The following is an 18,957-nucleotide window of genomic DNA, read 5'->3' as shown; positions in this document are numbered from 1 at the left end:
TTCTCAAGAGAGGTCGGACGACTGGTTAAGAGGAACAAGGATGCTTATGTAAGGTTTAGGAAACAAGGAACAGAAAAGGGTCTAGAGGGATACAAGTTATCCGGGAACGAACTGGAGAAAGGGCTTAGGAGAGCTATAAGGGGGCTTGACAAAACCTTGTCAAATAGGATCAAGGAAAACTCCAAGGCTTTTTGCACATACGTGAGGAATAAGAGAATGATCAGAAAAAGGGCAGGGCTGATCAAGGACTGTAAAGGGAAATTGTGCATGGAGCCTAAAGAAATAGGAGAGGTCCTTAATGAAAACTTTTCTGCGGTATTCACAGCTGAAAGGAATCAAGTTGTAGAGGAGGACATTGTGAAACAGGCTGGTAGGCTAGAGGAGGTCGCTGTTAGTAAGGAAGATGTGCTGGGAATTTTGAGAAAGTTGAAGATAGGTAAATCCCTCGGGCCTGATGGGATTTATCCAAGGTTTCTATAGGAAGCGAGGGAAGAGATCGCAGGGCCTTTAGCTATGATCTTTTCATCCTCACTGTCCAAGGGCATAGTGCCAGAAGATTGGAGAGAGGCAAATGTCATTCCCTTATTCAAGAAAGGGAATAGGGAAAACCCTGGAAATTACAGGCCAGTTCGTCTTACATCAGTAGTGGGCAAATTATTGGAAAGAGTTCTGAGAGATAGGATTTATGATCACTTGGAAAGGCACAGTTTGATTCGTGATAGTTAACATGGATTTGTGAGGGGTAGATCATGCCTCACAAACCTTATTGAATTCTTTGAAGAGGTGACCAAACAGATGGATGAAGGTAGGGCAGTGGATGTGGTATATACGGATTTAAGTAAGGTATTTGATAAGATTCCCCATAGTAGGCTCATGCAGAAGGTACGGACGCATGGGATAGGGGGAAATTTGGCAGATTGGATTCAGAATTGACCAAGCCTTAGAAGACAAAGGGTGATAGTGGACAGAAAATATTCAACACGGTGCTCAGTTACAAGTGGCATACTGCAAGGATCTGTCCTGGGCCCTCTTCTGTTTGTGATTTTTGTCAATGATTTGGATGAAGGAGTGGAAAGGCGGATTAACAAGTTCGCGGACAATATGAGGGTGGGTCGCATTGTGAACAGTGCAGAGGGCTGTTCTAGGTTACAATGGGACATTGATAGGATGCAGAGCTAGGCTGAGAAGTAGCAGATGGAGTTTAACCCTGAAAAGTGTGAGGTGATTTATTTTGGAAGAACAAACTTGAAAACAGAATACGGGGTTAACAGAAAGATTCTTAGCAGTGTGGAGGAGCAGAGGGATCATGGGGTTCATGTCCACAGTTCCCTAAAAGCTGCTACCCAGGTGGATAGAGTTGTTAAGAAGGCCTATGGTGTGTTAGCTTTCATTAATAGAGGGATTGAGTTCAAGAGCTGTGAAGTTATGCTGCAGCTATACAAAACCCTGGTTTGGCCACATCTAGAGTATTGTGTCCCATTCTGGTTGCCTCATTACAGTAAAGGTTTGGAAGTGTTGGAAAAGGTGCAGAGGAGACTTGCCAGGATGTTGCCTGGAATGGAGGAAAGGTCTTACGAGGAAAGATTGAGAGAGGTAGGGCTTTTCTCTTTAGAATGACGAAGGATGAGGAGTGACTTGATAGAGGTATACAAAATGATCAGAGGTATAGATACTAGAATGGACAGCCAGAGACTTTTTCCGAGAGTGGAGGTAGCAATTATGAGGGGGGCATAGTTTTAAAGTGAGTGGAGGTAGATACAGAGGTGACATCAGAGGTAGGTTCATTTTACTCAGAGTGCCGGGGCGTGAAATGCATTGCCAGAGAGGGTAGTGGAGTTGGCCTCATTAGGGGCATTTAAGCGGCTATTAGATAGGTATATGGAAGATAGTACAAGGTGGGGTGGGGGTTAGGTAGACCTTAGGATTAGGATAAAAGTTTGGCACAACATCGTGGACCGAAGGGCCTGTACTGTGCTGTACTGTTCTATGTTCTGTTTGCATGCTGAAAAGAAGGAATTTCTGATTCGGTCGAAGGTGTTACGAGTCATAAATCAAAAGAATGTAGTCTTCTCACAAATCCATGCTGTACGTTCATGGTTAAACTTACCCCAGACATTGTATCATATTTGTCACTGTTCAGTGCAGTCACGGTTCGAGAAAGCATTGGATAGTTCTTTATTAAGTGGTGGATGGGTGATTTTATTGCACACTCCATTCCTGCATCTTATCCATCATAGCTGACCTGAGGGAGGTGTCAGGTGATGTCAGACTACTCGATGATTTAAGGTCTTCTGAAATGTAGGCCATTTATGAAACTGTTTTACTTCCAGACACTTTGGAAGTCGTACTTTTTTGGACAGGAGGTGAAATGATTTCAAATTGATGAAAAATCAAATAGGATACAAAACACTCCTATAGTGTTGTGAAATGTAGTGTTATTCCAACCATTCTGACATATTTAGGACTGCAAAATGGCACATGAGCAAAATGTTATTTTCCTTTTGCCACTTCCATGATTTATCTTCCATTGCTGACTCATTGTTTTTTTTTGCTCTGGCTTCCACTTTTACTGCCATGTACAGACAAGGCCACATCTGACCATTCCTGTTTATCCCTAGCCACCAAATCTCTTCAAAGTTTATTACAACCACTTTCAACTGTTTGCCTTTGTGAAACAGCACAGTGAGTGGACGGTCAATCTGTCAATCTGACTAATCATTTTCTTCAATTTGCCTATGCCCTCAGTAACACTTTTACTCTCACCCACTGTGTCGCGTCCCTCATCATCACCCCAAGGGGCGCAGACCTGACAGCATGAGGTTGCAATCATTGAAGCTAAGCAAGTCTGATATGTAGACAGGGTCAAACCCCTGGCTCTGTGATCCCGAGCCACCTGTACCCCCTGTTTTTGAATCGGGAGGACTAGCTAGATTCCAACCAAACCAGGAGACCTGGGAAGTGCAGAGAAGGTTGCCAATTGCTGAGTTTAGCTGGGCAAAAAGCCTGGTTGGAGCTCCAATATAATGTCCAAAGAATAAAATATGAAACACTCCCTTAACCCTTACCCCTCAAGTTTGCCTTGTTGAAACACTGTCCATGCCCCATCCTTGCCAACCCCGTAACCTAATCCTCTCTACCCATTCCAATGGCCTCTCTTATTCAATGCCACCCTATAATGCTTTACTAATCCTGTATCGCCCTTCATACCGTCTAAGCTGACCTAGTCCCAGCTCATGCCAACCTACACAGTTACGCCTGTTTGCCTTCACCTACCATGCCAATTCACCTGGTATCTACCAGTACCCACGCACATAAGAGAAAAGCAAAGCTCTCTTATCTGTAGTTTTATACTGCAACCTACACTGCATTGAGAAAAAAACTTTTGTAGTCGGTGACAGGTTTGATGCATCTTGATAGTTCCTGACAAGTTTGACATTTCTAGATAAATTGCACACTATTTTGACAGCTTTACAGTTTCAAGGGATTTATGTATCTTTTATACACAATCTTTTTTACCATTAATAATCCCAAGGGATAACTGAAGAACATCCCTAAGGGTACCTAACCCTCACCTAAGATACATGAACCCACCCAAATGTACCTCAGGATCATATGCATTGGATTACATTAATTCTCAAATAGGGTACCCTGGCTAGCTAGACAAGTCCACACTGATGTGGAAATTGTGCTTCTGTCTGATAATGGACAATTGCTTGTTAATTAGCTGTGGGTTGGTTGATGTTCTCAATAACAGACCCTTCCCAAACCGTCCAATTATTTAGTGATTGGTCTGAAGAGGGCATGGGAATCTGACGCCTCATATAATTCGCCCTATTCTCTCCAGCCTTATGACTCTTCGAGAACTCAGCCCTGCTCCAACCCTCCATTTCTTTCACTGCTGACTTCAGCCTCAGTATTGCAGTGCCTTCTCTAAATGTCTTGGCTTTTCCACGTCACTACTATTCTTTGAAGAACTCCATCAAATCTTCCTCTGGGCATACTTTTCCCCATCCTTCCCAATACCAGCATTTTAAGTTTAGTCTTTACTTCTGTCTCATGCGTCTCTTGGCACTTTGAACACCGAGGTGCACTGTCGTGACACATCTTGCAAAATTTGCACCTTTTCCCTTAAGTGAGATGGTACCAAATGATGAACACCATCCATATTGGCATCTTGTCACTTGGAGGGGATGATGCTAACCAAGATGAGAGCTTTCTATCCAAAATCCACAAATCGAGGCAATAAAATGCCCTTCATGTATAAGGGCCTAGTTTCTTTTAAATAAGCTGCCTCTTGATGGTAAAACAGTCAATGTCATTGTTTCTATGCAATTGTAATGACAGATTGAAACAAAAACAGAAATTGCTGGAAAATATCAGCAAGTCTGGCAGCATCTGTGGAGACAAATCAGAATTAATGTTTTGTAAACAATAAACCAGAAGTGAAAATAGAGCCCACGTAGAGGGAAAAACAGTTGGACATAGAGCACAAAGATAGGTTGTTCACTTTTGTCCATAATAAAACCTGCATATTGTTGCGAAGTAGTACAGTATGTATTGAAATTACTATTATTCAGCAAATGCAAATCCTTGAAGCAATGTGTTAGCCTCTCTATTTATTGAAATTAAAATTAATAATCTGCCACTCAGATCTCTCTCCTTGGCAATGTGCAGCATTGTCTCTCTCCATATGTGAATGAGGGGTTTTTACTGAGGCCCCAGTGATGAAGATTGGCTGTTCAGAGGCCTTGGTTCATCCTGAATCAGTTTAACAAGGACCACTCTCACTGTGGGAATTCAAAGCCTGAGGAAGCTTTGTCATAGTAAATTCGTTTATGACTTCCCATGTTTCCTATTCCTTGATCCAAAGCATGTCTCGCTGTTACAATGTTAAAGGTGCTTCATTTTGTTAAACTATCGTGTTAAATCCCACCTGCCTTCTTAGTTTTACATGTGAGCAAACAAAGTCTTACCTTAAGCAAAAGTTTTCCCAATGGCTTCCGCTAAGCTACAGCCAATTTGGATGGTGAAATATTTTTAAACAGGATGTCACCATTCACAGGATCGTGCTATTTTCTTTTGCTTACACTGTAGGGCCAATGGTTGTCCTGCGATGCTTTCTTGTATTTGAATGATTTATGGAATTACTTCAGGCTTTATCTCTGTTTTTTTTCCAGAGCCCTTCAGTGCTGCTGTGTGGGTCATGATGTTTGTCACGTTGCTCATTGTGTCTGCTATTGCAGTTTTTGCATTTGAGTACTTCAGCCCAGTAGGGTATAACAGGAATTTGGCAAAAGGCAGAGGTAAGCTGAATGCTTTTATCTGGTTGCTTTTCTTTCTTTGTGTAAAACTGTGAAAATGAACACATTTCCTTATGTCGCAGTGCATTACAAATTACATAGTAGGTGCTGATACTTAAATTTTGGCGTGGCATTGAACATTAATTCTACGCCTAGCAGAGCACTTGGATTGGGTGAAAGAAAGCTCAGGGTACTTCACAACATGAGGCTTCTCTTTTGCTTCAGGAACGTAGGACAGTTCTTGGTTCATTCTGTGTTCAAAATCATGAACTAAAGAAAATAATTCCTTGTAATTTATAAAGCACCATTCACAAGGACAATGTTTTTTTTATCTAGTGAAGTGCACTTGAAGTGTTGCTGAGTAAAGACACATTTAATGGAAGCTTCTCATCTTGCACTAAACAGGACAATCTGTAAGAATAGAAATAGCTATGGAAACCTTAGCAGGTCTGGCAGCAGCTGTGGGGAGAAAACCGAGTTAACATTTTGAGTCCAGTCAGAACGAATTTGAAATGTTAACACTGTTTTTTCCCCTTCCACAAATGCTGCCAGGCCTGCTGAGTTTCTCCAGCAATTTCTGTTTCTGTTTTGTTTCTGATCTCCAGCATCCATAGTTCTTTGTTTTGTTAAATTTGCAAGAATATCCATAATTAACTGTTGCATTCTTTATGACATCACCTCTACCAGTCCACTTTCACTTGCCAACCAATCAGTGTTCTCCTCTCAGTCAGTATAAGACCATAAGAAATAGGAACAATCGACCACTCAGCCCTTTGAACCTCCTCTGCCATTCAGTAAGATCATGCCCCATCTGACACTCATCATCTTCACTTAGCTGCAAGTTCCACATAACCTTAGTATCCCTACTGATCAGGAACCCAGCTATCTCAGCCTTAAATGTACACAAGGAACATATCTCACACGTCTCTGGGTTAAGGAGTTCCTAGGACTCTGAAACCACTGTGAGAAGAAATTCCTCCTCATCTCAGTCTTAAATTAGTGCCCTTTATTCTGAGACGAAGCCCTCTAGTCCTAGACTGTCCCATGGGGGGAAGCATCCTCTCAGCAGTTAACCTGTCACACTCCTCAAGAATGATATAGGTTTTAATGAGATCAACTCTTATTCTTCTAAACTCCAGCAAGTAGACTCCCAAACTGTTTAGCCTTTGGTCATAAGACAATCCCTCCATATAAAAGGCCATCATAGTGAACTGACTCTGAACTGTCTCCAATGAATTGATATCTTTTGTTAGATAAGTGGACCAAAACTGCTTGTAGCTTTCCAGTGTGGTCTCACCATCAACTTGTACAGTTGTCGTAAGACTCCCCTACTCTTTCTAAAGCCCTGGCCAATAATTAGCCCTCACCAAAAAGCACAAATATGGATTAGCTGGGCATTACCACACTGTAGCTCGTGGTATCTTGTATATTTGAATCTGTTTTCACAGTGGTAAATCCATTTCAAAAATACTTAATTGGCTGTAAAATGCTTTGAGATATCCAAATCTTGAGGAGTACAGGGATCATTCTAGTTAGAAAAGAGGCATTTGTAATCTGAGCTGCAAATTATGTATTTATTTTGCAAATTACTGCTGAATTTATTATCAAAACGTAGCACAGCCAGTCATTTCCAAATCCTGGATGGTATGTCAAAATCAGAAGATATTGAGCATTATTTTGAATGGTTTCTTAACAATATTCTAAGTGAATTTAGTCCCATGCTGCCATCAATTGCCTTGTATCCCAAGCAGCCATCCAGTTTGCCAATAAAGTATTTATACTCTTAGGGAAAGGCAGCTTTTTCAGCACTGAAATAAAACATAAAGACTGTGATGTTGGAAATCTGGAGCAAAAACAGAAGGTGGTGGAGAAACTTGGGAGGTCTGGCAGCATCTGTAGAGAGAGAAATACTTAATGTTTTAAGTATGTTTCATCAGAACACAGAACTGTTATAGAATCATTCAGTCATACAACATGTAAATGGACCCTTCAGTCTGACCAGTCCATGTCGACTAAGTTCCTAAACTAAATAAATCTCACCTGCCAGCACTTCACCCATATCCCTCTAAACTTTTCTTATTCATGTACCTATCTAAATGTCTTTTAAATGCTGTAACTGTACCTGTATCCACCAATTGCAGTGTATGTTCATTCCACACACAAACCACTCTCTCGCCAAAAAGGTGCTCATCATGTCTTTTTAAAATCTCTCTCCAGTCACAAATATGCCCCCTAGTCTTGAACTCCCCCACTCTTGGGAAAAGACACTTGCCATTCACCTTAACTATACCCCTCATGACTTTATAAACCTCTATATGGTCACCCCTCAATCTCCTACACAGGTTGAAAAATGTCTCAACCTTTCCAGCCTCTTTTTGTAGTGCAACCCCTCCATTCCTGGCAATATCCTGGTAAATCTTCTCTGAGCCCTCTCCAGTTTAATAATATTCTTCATCCAACAAGGTGACCAGAACTGGCCACAGTACTCCAGAAGTGGCCTCACTAAAATCCTATACAACCTCAACATGACATCTCAACTCCTAAACTCAGAGGTCTGAACAATGAGGGCAAGTGCGCTAAATGGCTCCTTAACCACCCTGTGTTCTGAGGACAGCCTTTCTACTGCATTGGGAGACCAGCAACAATTGCAAGGCAAGCTGAGGGCCTGTAGTTCACTCGATTCACAGTTACCCACATGAATCTGAAGGCAACAGCCTGGACAATGACCATTCTCCTCTGCATTGATGAATTGTGGGCATTTCTTATGTTTAAACCTTCAGTAGATTCCAAAGATGGCTCCATTTTGTTGCACGGTCACCTTCTTGTAACTGCCTCTGCAGCATCCATTTCTCCCAGTGATAATCAATGTACGTGGTTACTAAAAAATAAATCATAAATTGGCTGAATGATAAGATTATGCCATAAAAATGGTGGTTCTGAGTACTGAGGCCAGAAATCACATGACATGAGGTTATTGTCCAACAGGTTTATTTGAAAACACAAGTTTTTGGAGTCTTACTCCTTCTTCAGGTGTTAGTGAGAGAGGTAATATCAGACACAGAATTTATATGTAAAAGATTAAAGGGGCACACCATTGATGAAGATGTACTAAACGAACAGAAGATTCTGTTAAATCTTTAATTAGTTAGCAGGTTTTAATAGATTAATATGTGTATGTAAATCCTGGAATTCCTTTCCAATCATTGTCTTGAGAGAACTAAAGGTTTCATCAGTGAAAATTTGAGGTGACGTTTTAGGTCAGACAAGGCATGTGAGATATAACACAGTGTGGAATTGGAAGAACACAGCAGGCCAGGCAGCATCAGAGGAGCAGGAAAGTTGACGTTTCGGGTAGGGACCCTTCTTCAGAAATGGGGAGGGGGAAGGGAGCTCTGAAATAAATGGAGACAGGACTGGGGAAGGTAGGTGGAATGGTGATAGGTGAGTGCAGGTTGGGAGTGGTGGGGATTGGTCAGTGGGATGGCTGGGGCGGATAGGTGGGATTGAAGATGAATAAGTTGTGTCAGGCCAAGGAGGTAGGGATGAGTGGGAGGTCGGGGTGGGGAGATTTTAAAACTAGTGAATTCCATGTTTAGGCCATTGGGCTGTGGGCTCCTGAGGCAGGATTTGAGGTATTGCCCCTCCAGTTTGCGGATGGTTTCATTGTGATACTGGTCGAGGCTCGGGATGGGCATGTCACGCAGGGAGCGGGAGGGGGAGTTAAAATGGTTGGCGATCGGAAGGTGTTATCGTTTGTCATGAACAGAGTGCAGGTAAATGTGAGGCCTTGTTTTAAAGAATGCCTTGCTCCACCACAGCATGCCCCAAAGAATTTCAAAGCCAAAGAATTTTTCTTTATTTTTCCCTCTCGTTTGTTTATTCTCTGTCCCTGTGTCAGAGAAAACCATAGATTTGTAGAGTCATACAGCATAGAAACAGGCCCATTGGCCCACCATGTCTGTGCTGACCAATACACATCAACTACACTAAGCCCATTTACTTATATTTGACCTATAGCCTATTATGCCCTGGCATTTTAAGGATTCATCCAGATGCTTCTTAAGTGATGAAAGAGTATTTCCCTCTATCACCCCTCAGGAAGCACATTTCATATTTCTACGGCCCTCTAGGTGAAAAAAATTCCTCAAGTCTCTCCTAAACTACGTGCTCCTCACTTTAAATCTGCAGTTCTTCTGAGAGAATGGAGAAAGAAACCATAAAGTAGGTGGAAAGAAGATTGATGAAGAAACTGCTGTTGAGAACAAGTGTGTGACAATGGTTCCAGGGAAGAGGAATTTGAAATATGAAGATAGACTGGCAAAGCTGTGACTGTTCTTTTTGGAAAACAGAAGGTTGATAGGAGAACTGATAGAAGTATTCAAAATCATGATAGATTTAGACAGAGCAAATACAGAGAAAATGCGACATGAGGAAAAATGTTTTCATACAAGTGGTTAGTCCGGAGTGCACTGCCTGAGAGTATGGTGGAGGCAGGTTCAATTCAGAAGGGAATTTGATGGTGATTTGAAAGGCAGAATGTGCAAGGTAATGGGGAGAAAACAGGAGAAAGGCATTAGGTGAGATGTTCATTTGGAGAGCCTGCCTAGACACAGAGAACTGAATGAGTCTTTTTCTGTTCCGTAACAATTCTCTGATTCTGTGAATTCTGAGAAAGTGCAGGGAGAGGAGAGATTGGCTCAGCCAGCTGTGGAGTCGTGCACTGCCAGTGCATTTAAGAAGACATTTGCTTGAGAATGCAAAGACAAATTTCTAATATTTAAGACTGACTTGAGGTGAAGCTGCAGTTGGTAGAGAGCATGAAAGTTCCATCTGCCTTCTGAAGTGGCAGTTGACATGATGATAGCTGTTTTCCAATTTAAATTGCATCCTCATTGTGACACTGGGCATAATGAACACATCCATAGTCTGAGGATTTGGGGTAGACCATTTAGGATGGAGATGAAGAGACTTTTCTTCATCCAAAAAGGGGTGATTTGGTGGAATTCATTACTACAGGAAGTAGTTGATACCAAAATGCTGAATGTATTCAAGAGGTGGCTAGATATAGCACTTGGGGCTAATGGGATCAAAGGTTATGGGGCGAAAGCCGGATTAAGCTATTGAGTTGGACTATCATCCAGGATTGTGATAAATAGTGGAGCATACTCAAAGGGTGAAATAGCCTCTTCCTATCTTCTATGATTCTACGCCCAAACCTCTACTGCCTTTCTTCAGTCCTCCAACTGCTGGCAGCTCCTCTTGCTGCTTTTCTCCTTCCAGCTTTGACATGCTGAGGAGAATATTTTAGGAACTGGGGCAATTTTTGGCTCCTGGCACTACTGATGATGAGAAATTTCCACTCAGAGAATGGTGAACCTGTGGAATTCACTGCCAGAGAAGGCAGTCGAGCGCTAAACATAGAGTGTTTTCAAGAAGGAGTTAGATAAAGTTCTGAGGGCTAAAGGGATCAAAGGATATGGGGCAAAAGCAGGAAGTAAAGAATTGGATGATTAACCATGATCATATTTAATGATAGAACAGGCTTGAAGGGTTGAATAGCCTACAGGTCTTATTATCTATGTTTCTATGTTGCATCCACACTCTTCAAAAATCATCGTGTAACATTTTATTTCCAACCTGTTCAGTATTCATTTATTTACTTTCTCTGGAAGATTTCATTTTTCTTTATGTTGTTATTGCCCTGCCTGCAATTTATCTTTGGTTTTACAATCACCTGTGCTGTTTACACTAGCTGCACTTCATATATTTTCATATTAAGACACTGAGAAAGTAAAAGCCCTTTATGGTATTCATTCATCACTGACACTAACCAAACAAGAAAATGTCCCCAAAGTCAAGTTGTGTACTTATCAAGGAACGATTGCAGACTACAGTGAGAACTCAGTGTGAAACACTTCCGTTCAAGAACATGCCACTGAGTCATCTGCTTAAAAGTGAATAACTCTTTCAAATAGATTTAAGTGGGGACCTAATGACAGTGAAAATTCAGGGCAATATTTATCTGTGACCAAACTTAGGTGTGAAGCTGTCCCCTCCTTTGAGTATAATGGTCAGGCCTTCTCAAAGGACAGCATGAGAAAATAAATTGGGACTAGGGGGATTTTAAAGCACCGGCGAAAGAAAGCTTTACTCTTGAAGCGAACCTTTGCACTGAGTGTTTTGTGAAGCTTTATCAAGAAGATCCTAGTTTGTGTTCATGCACCTTGTTTCTTGTTTGCAGCTCCACATGGTCCATCGTTCACAATTGGTAAAGCAATATGGCTCCTTTGGGGCTTAGTCTTCAATAATTCTGTGCCTGTAGAGAATCCTAGAGGAACGACTAGTAAAATAATTGTGTCAGTCTGGGCATTCTTTGCTGTGATATTTCTGGCCAGCTACACTGCCAACCTGGCTGCTTTTATGATCCAGGAGGAGTTTGTGGACCAAGTGACGGGTCTCAGTGATAAAAAGGTAATCAATGCTTTCATTACGTGTTGTTATAGCCTTCAATTAATAACCCCTCAAGTCAAAAGCATATCCTCAAATATCTTTGAATAGATTTGTTACCGGTTACAAGATTTTGTTTAAATTTCTGCAGTATCTTTTGTTATCGCTATTACAAAAGAGAGACAGATGGGACCCGAAAAATGGGGCAAAGCTTGCGTAAGGATTGGAGTTCTCTCTCTTTCAGCAGCTGAGGGGTATTCTGATGGGGAGAGAAGGTACAAGGTTAGGGGGGACAAATCCTGCATCTGCAGCTACACAATAAGGGGGCACATCTAGGACAATTCCTGATAGCTGAGAACTCATGACAGTTTCACTGACGCACTTGATAGGACTCCAGCCAAAGATAATTAATCCTGGAGACAATGAATTTCCTATTTTATGCTGGCAAATGTTTCCAGTTAGCTGAACATTATTAAAAGCTTCCACTGTCTTCAGCCCAGGAATGTTTTTTTAAATCTCCTTGCAAATAGGTGTGGGAGAGGTAACTGTTGTGGGTCATAAAGTAAGCAGAAAGTGCCACCAGAAGCCTCAAGTGGCTAAATGTGGAGTTTGCATGTTCTTCTTGTGTCTACATGGGTGTCGTCTGGGTGCTCCAGTTTCCTTCCACGGTCCAAAGATGTGCAAGTTAAGTGTAACGGCCATGCTAAATTGCCCATAGTTTCCGGGGTTGTGCAGGCAATATGGATTAGCCACGGGAAATGCAGGGTTACAGGGAAAGGGTCGGGTGGTGGGTCAGGTGAGATACTCTTTGGAGGGTTGGTGTGGACTTGTTGGACTGAATGGCTTACTTCTGCAGTGTAGGGATTTTATGATTCAGCCAGGGTGTATTTCCTCTACATATACCTGACTTTGATACTGGTCAGCACTGATAAAGGAATATCAGACCTCTGGACTAACACTGGTGCCATGTCTTTCACTAGTGTAAGCCCTGCACACTTCAGAATTCTCATCCTAACGCCTTCAAGTTTCCTGCTTCCCTCTCCTCCTTTATAAAATCCTCAAAACCCATCCATGCCTAAGTCATTGGTTAGCCCTGAAAATACTTCCAGTTTTTCATCATTGATTTGTGAAGTGATTCTGAAGAAGAGTCATGCCAGACTTGAAATGTTAACTCAGTTTCTCTCTCCACAAACTTTCTCCAGCATTTTTTGTGTTTGTTTTTTTTAATCACTGATTATCTGATTGCATAAAAGCAATGTAATTTTCGATTTCAATAACATTTTGTAAATGTTAGTAGTGGGCATGCCCCTTTCACTCAATCTGCTGGAGTTCCCGAAAGCTAAGTATGTTGCAGGGAATTTTCATAATTTCTGTTTGACATTAGAGGAACTCTGAGAGATTGTGTGATAGTTTGCAATGTGTTGTCATGGTGAGGTATAGGGACTTCGACGTTTTGTCTTCCTTCATGGACCAAGAAGGAAGACAAAACTCTTGTTTTACCATTCACTCACTATCGAGCGCCCATTTTCAGATCTTGCTGGCAAAGATTCTTTTGCTCAACCTCTTAACTGAGGCAATGAAAGCAAAGTATCCTGGATGCTGGAAATCTGAAATCAAAACAGAAACTGTTGTGGAACTCAACAGGTCTGGCAGCATCTGTGGAGTGAGAAACAGAGTTAATATTTCGAATTTGATACGACTTATCTTTGGAGCCTGGTCCTTAGAGAGTACTTGGAAATTTATAAGAGAGGATCAAGTTGGGAGTAAAATAGTTACTGCCTCATTTACAATTTGCTTTTAAGATACATATGAGCTCTGTGACAGCTTTACATGGAGCCACAACCAAGCCACAAATTTTTTTTGAGCCGCCCCTTCTCCAATGCCGTCACCAGTAAAGTGACAGAAACAGAGTTAGTGCATGTTAGTGGTTTTCCACTGCATTTCCAAAGGGATTCCAGTCATAGAGCTGGAAAAGGCCAAAGGAAGTGCCCAACATTTCGGTGACCTGTACATCAGAAGGTAATTTATAGAAAAACTTAACTGCATAATTATTTTATTTAATATTATTGTGCAACATGCACTTCTACTAAATTTATCAGCATTTGCAGCTTGTTGGGATCATTTTACTTCATGTAAGACTCAACTTGAAAGGAGTTTAAAGTGTAAAAGAATCCTTACAGGATAGCACAGTGCAGAGAGTCAAAGGCTCATTGACCCCCAGGGGATAGGGATAAATTCTTTCGCTGGTCTCACGCTGCCAGTAACAGTGGGAAGTTATACGTCGTAAAGTTATACAGCATGGAAATAGACTGTTTCGTTCAACCAGTCCAAGCCAACCATAAGCCCAAACTAAACTAGTGCCACCTGCCTGCAATGTCTTTTAACTGTTGTAACTGTACCCACATCCACCACTCTCTCTGGAAGTTCATTCCACACGCTCTCTATAAAAAAAGTTGCCTCGTTTTTTTTTAAATCTTTCTCCTCTCACCTTAAAAATATGGGTTCACATCTATGGTTGTAGAATGGCAGTTTCAGAAATTCCTTGTGCAATTCTGTACAAAACAGAAAGGTCAGGGATCTGTCACCTTTTGTCTTGCTTGATCCCAACTGGAATGCTGCCCCACAGCTCTCAGTCTAAGTTATCCTGAGTGCTCCATGAGTGTGCGGACAACTTTCCTGCCCCTCACTGCAATTTACATAAGACCAGTTATGGGCCCATTGTATGGAGTAAAAGAGACGAAGATTAGAATGAGGGAATAAATTCATGGAATTGGCAACAATGAATCTGGGAGTGGAAACAGAAATCCTCAGAAATGGCTTTTGAGTCATTTTCCTGCCAGAAAAATGCTACTTGCCTTGAAACAATGTAGAAGGTGGTTTTGAAATTCTCCTTGCTAAGTTTTTCTCTGAATGAGGACAGTACTCACTGGCCTACTTTTAAAGATTTTGAAATGCTGTATATCTAAAATTGTGCATGAAAACATTTGTCACTTCAGCCCTTGAAGAGCACTTTCAGCTGATCTCTTAGAATGCAGCAATTCTGTTTTCAACCTTTCTGTAACTAGTCATTTAACAGTACAAGGTCTAAATTCCTGACCCATTTTAAGCATTGTTCTGAGCAGATCGAGCTTATCTGTTGAACCGTGTGGTATACAGTCTGTGATGGTGCAGTGCCTGCAATTTCCTGTCGTGACAATGATGAATTGCTGTGGCCAAGCAGGAAGCCTGTTCAATGGTAGCTTTTTCTTTATTTAAAACAAAATCTGCTTGAGCCAATAAGACTTCATAAATTATTTTTCTAAACCTGCAAAAATTAAAATGATTTCCCTATTAAATGTAGGGGGTTGTGTGATGCTACACCTGTGTTCTGATTCTCTGGAGCAATGATAGATTTAATGCCACTAGTCCTTGCACCGTGAGTATGGTACCATTGAGGATAGTGCTAATTATACAGTAGGCACTCATGCATGGAGGAAGGGAATTTAAAGAGTGATAAGATGATCCGTTGGGACACACAAATTCCCTGGTGCACTCCCTTGTTAGGAGCTGAACAGATTGGAGATGTTGACTTAAACTTGTTGGTTAGACAGTACAGTGTGCAGTGTGAAATTTGCTAAAAGAGAATGAAAACAGAGGAGGAAGGACATTCCAAAGAATCAAATGCAGATTTAAAACACTGATGAAAATATTCTCTTGCATCTGAATCTGAGAGCTGGAGTGGCATGTTTCAACAATGTACAATGGCTGAAATAAAAGGTAAAAATGAGTACAAGAGCATGCTTATCCATGTAAACTGTTGCAATTTGGTGAGTGCTTGTCATCGCTATTAACTCAAGAATTAAAAGAGGAGATGGTGCTAAAGTGGACAAGAAAACTAGTAGGCCCAGGCCAAGGCCCCAGGGATAGCATGTTCGAATCCCACCACTACAGCTAGTGGAAATTGAAAGCAATTAATAACAATGTAGAATTGAAAGCCAGCCCCAGTAGAGACTTTTAGGAGTGAACATGAAACTGTCTCAGTTGTTTCAAAAAACTATTTGACTCGCTATTGCCATTTAGGGAAGGAAATCCGCCAGTCTTACCTGGTCTGGCCTATGTGTGACTCTGGACCCACAGTAGTGGCTGACTGTTAATGCTCTCTGAAATGTTCTTGCAAGCCATTGGGATGGGCAATAATTGCTGGCCTTGCCAGTGATGCCCACATCCTGTGAAACAGTAGTCATAACAAAAAGAACAATTATTGCTATTAACCTGGTCTATGCCATGTGAATTGAAGTTCTGCCAACGACTGAACGAAATATAATCTGTCATACCATCAGTTATCTGAAAGCTAACATAGAGATGTTGAGAGAAAGCAGTGAAACAAATTGAATGCAGACTTTCCAAAGCTGTGACAGACAGCTACAGCATTGATAAAAATTTGACTATAATTTATACTCGACATCAAAAAATTATAAAGCTACAAGGCAGGAAGAGGATGCAGCAACATTTTACTTGGAAGAGGAATATTATTGATATGTAAAGTTCTGATTTATGTCAGGAACAAGAACAGAAGTTGCTGGAAAAGCTCAGCAGGTCTGGCAGCATCTGTGAAGGAAAAATCTAAGTTACTGTTTTGGGTCCAGTGACTCTTCCTCAGAACCCGGACCCAAAACATTTGACACTGATTTTTTCTTCATAGATGCTGTCAGACCTACTGAGCTTTCCCAGCAACTTCTGTTCTTGTTCCTGATTTGCAGCATCCGCTGTTCTTTCGGTTTTTACTGGTATATGTCGTCTGTGTTGGTTTTCTGCATTGATTTTAGAAGTTATGCTTTTGAACCCAACATTTGTAAGATGACTAAGGTTTGACAGTGTAGGGTACCCAACTAAGTTTTAAGCGGTATTTTAGTAGAGAAGGTAAAGTGAAATGTCTGTTACTTAATGAACTCAATTTCTATAAAGGTCTGTGTTGGCAGGAGATTGTAAATGTATCCTTTTGGGATGCTTTTGCCCCTCATCAGGTTACATTGCTCAATTAAAATGTGTAACTCTGGCTCTCTTTGGCAGAGCTAACATAGAAGGGCATGGGTCTAACCTGCCTCTCTGGGAGACATAAACCTTTCAAGAGTATACAAATACATACTTAACCAAAAAACTGATGCTGTTGGATCTTTATGCTCCTTACTATTTACTACAGAAATGCTGAAACTGTTTAGGATGAAAAATTCGATTTTGTACTGTTGTTTTGAGAATCATTGCTGGGAAGTCATTCTAAAACTGTTCAATACAGCCCTTCTGTCTCTTCTAGTTTCAGAGGCCATATGACCATTCACCACCTTTTCGATTTGGTACTGTTCCAAATGGCAGCACTGAGAGAAATATTCGAAATAATTACCCTGATATGCATGCCTATATGTCCAAGTACAACCAGAAAGGAGTGCAAGATGCCTTGGTCAGCTTGAAGACTGGGTAAGTAATAGCTAACACCTACTGTTTTATCCAAAAGCAAATGTCAGGAGTCCAAATTCAACATATTCAAAACTAAATATTGTGTATGCTTTTCCAAGTGTGATTTCCAGTTGTAAAATGCTGTTTTGATTTACACCTGCAATGTGCAAAAAGACTATAATAAACATTTGTAAATCACCAGTAAGGCCTCAGCAAGGGTATGGAGTTTAGTTCTATAGTGAAGATGACAAGGCCTTGGAAAGAGTGCAAAGAGGATTTGTGAGTGGTGACAATCAAAATGAAGGCTTGCAGTTGTGTGCAGGGACAGGAGATGTTGGGGTTGGCTGCTGTAGAACAGAGAAGGCTCAGTCCGTCTCCTCTCCACCTATCTGCTCCTTGATCCATCTTCCATCCGCCTTCCCCTGTCTCTGTATTTGTTTAAGAATCCCCTTCCCCTGACCACATTTCTGAAGAAGGCTCTAGACCCGAAACGTCAGCTTTCCTGCTCCTCTGATGCTGTGTGGCCTGCTGTGTTCATCCAGCTCTACACCTTGTTATCCCTGGAGATTTAAAAGAGATGCTCCAAACTGAGGAGACCTGGTCAACCAATTACAGAGGAGCTATTTCCTTTAAACATTGAAACCTAATAACCTTTATAAAGTACATAGATGAGAACTTTAAAAGTCATGACATTCATGGCTATGAGCCAAGTGCTGGAAAATAGGATTGGTATAGACAGGTCAGTGCATACTTGATAGGCTGAAGGGCCTTTTCTGTGCTGCTTGATTCTGTGACTTTATGATGGTTTCCACTGCCAAGCTGGTAAATTTAAGATAATTGATGAAAGAATTATGGGAGAAATTAGGAGCTTTATTTACAGGATGAGTTGTCATGATCTCAAATGCGTGACCTAATAGAGTGGTGGAAGCAAATTCAATTGTAATAATCAAAAAGAAATTAAACATTTCCCCCCTACCTTTGCAGAGTTTCAGGGAAAAAGCAGGTTACAGTGGGATTAAACAGATCTACTTCTTTAAATGAACTGGCACAAAGACAGTGCCAGAAATGGCTTCATGTTTGGCTGCATTTGCTCACACCGAGGAGCTTGTGCTGTACACTCTAACAAGAAGACACTTAAGCATGAACTCGTGATGGAGAGTTATTGTAAAGTGTCCGCAGGCTTATGTTTGTCACTGGGCTGGCTGGAAATGTGGAAAAGACCAAGAGGATGGACCAAGGGTTGGGGGAGAACGGAGCAGGGTTGGAGGAGGCCTGGGGGAAGGAAACAGACTCAGAGTGAGAGTGACGGACTAGGGAAGGTGTAAAGTGAAAGGGGAGAAAGATCAGTGGCAAGAAATTGGGCTGGGCATATGCCCCTTCTGCCTCGTGGACCCTCTCATTCTCTCAATAAAAAATAAATAAGAACAGGTAACAGTGGGCTTCAGACTCTGGTGCTTAGACTCTTCCCATCTTCAGCTGGATATTGTCATGTGAGTTTAAATAGTCTTGTCTAGTTTCTAGTGGGTGTAAGCCACTTGGATGGAGTTAGAGTTTGCTTATCGGAGTTCGACTTAAATCCTCTTACGGTAAGAGTTGATCAAACTTTTACCATCAATTTAGTCTGTAAAATGCCTCAGCCTGGAACTCTTAAAGCTGCTGATTTCAAAAGCAGTCTTCTTCTGAAATGGATGAATGATTAAGGGAAATTTCTCTCTCCTTATAAAGGTGACAATTATTTCAAATTGCCTTGTGAGGGATGAGCTACAGCTTATTTGTTTGT

At 41.3% G+C, this 18,957-nt stretch overlaps 1 protein-coding gene across 8 annotated transcripts in view; it reads left to right on the top strand.

Annotated features, from left to right (window-relative positions):
- The window catches only part of grin2aa (glutamate receptor, ionotropic, N-methyl D-aspartate 2A, a), a 261,785-nt gene that overhangs the window by 187,728 nt on the left and 55,100 nt on the right, over positions 1–18,957 (top strand). For all 8 annotated transcript variants that reach the window (XM_048552405.1, XM_059654132.1, XM_048552408.1 and 5 more), the window contains 3 exons: positions 5,178–5,303; positions 11,542–11,771; positions 17,038–17,198. In XM_048552405.1, the coding sequence (XP_048408362.1) occupies positions 5,178–5,303; positions 11,542–11,771; positions 17,038–17,198 (517 nt within the window). The remainder of the gene's footprint in view (positions 1–5,177; positions 5,304–11,541; positions 11,772–17,037; positions 17,199–18,957) is intronic.

This window comes from Stegostoma tigrinum, chromosome 23 (assembly GCF_030684315.1).
Source record: "Stegostoma tigrinum isolate sSteTig4 chromosome 23, sSteTig4.hap1, whole genome shotgun sequence".
Taxonomy (NCBI): Eukaryota; Metazoa; Chordata; class Chondrichthyes; order Orectolobiformes; family Stegostomatidae; genus Stegostoma; species Stegostoma tigrinum.
Note: the sequence above shows the minus strand (reverse complement) of the source record. Positions and strands in the feature narration are given on the sequence as shown.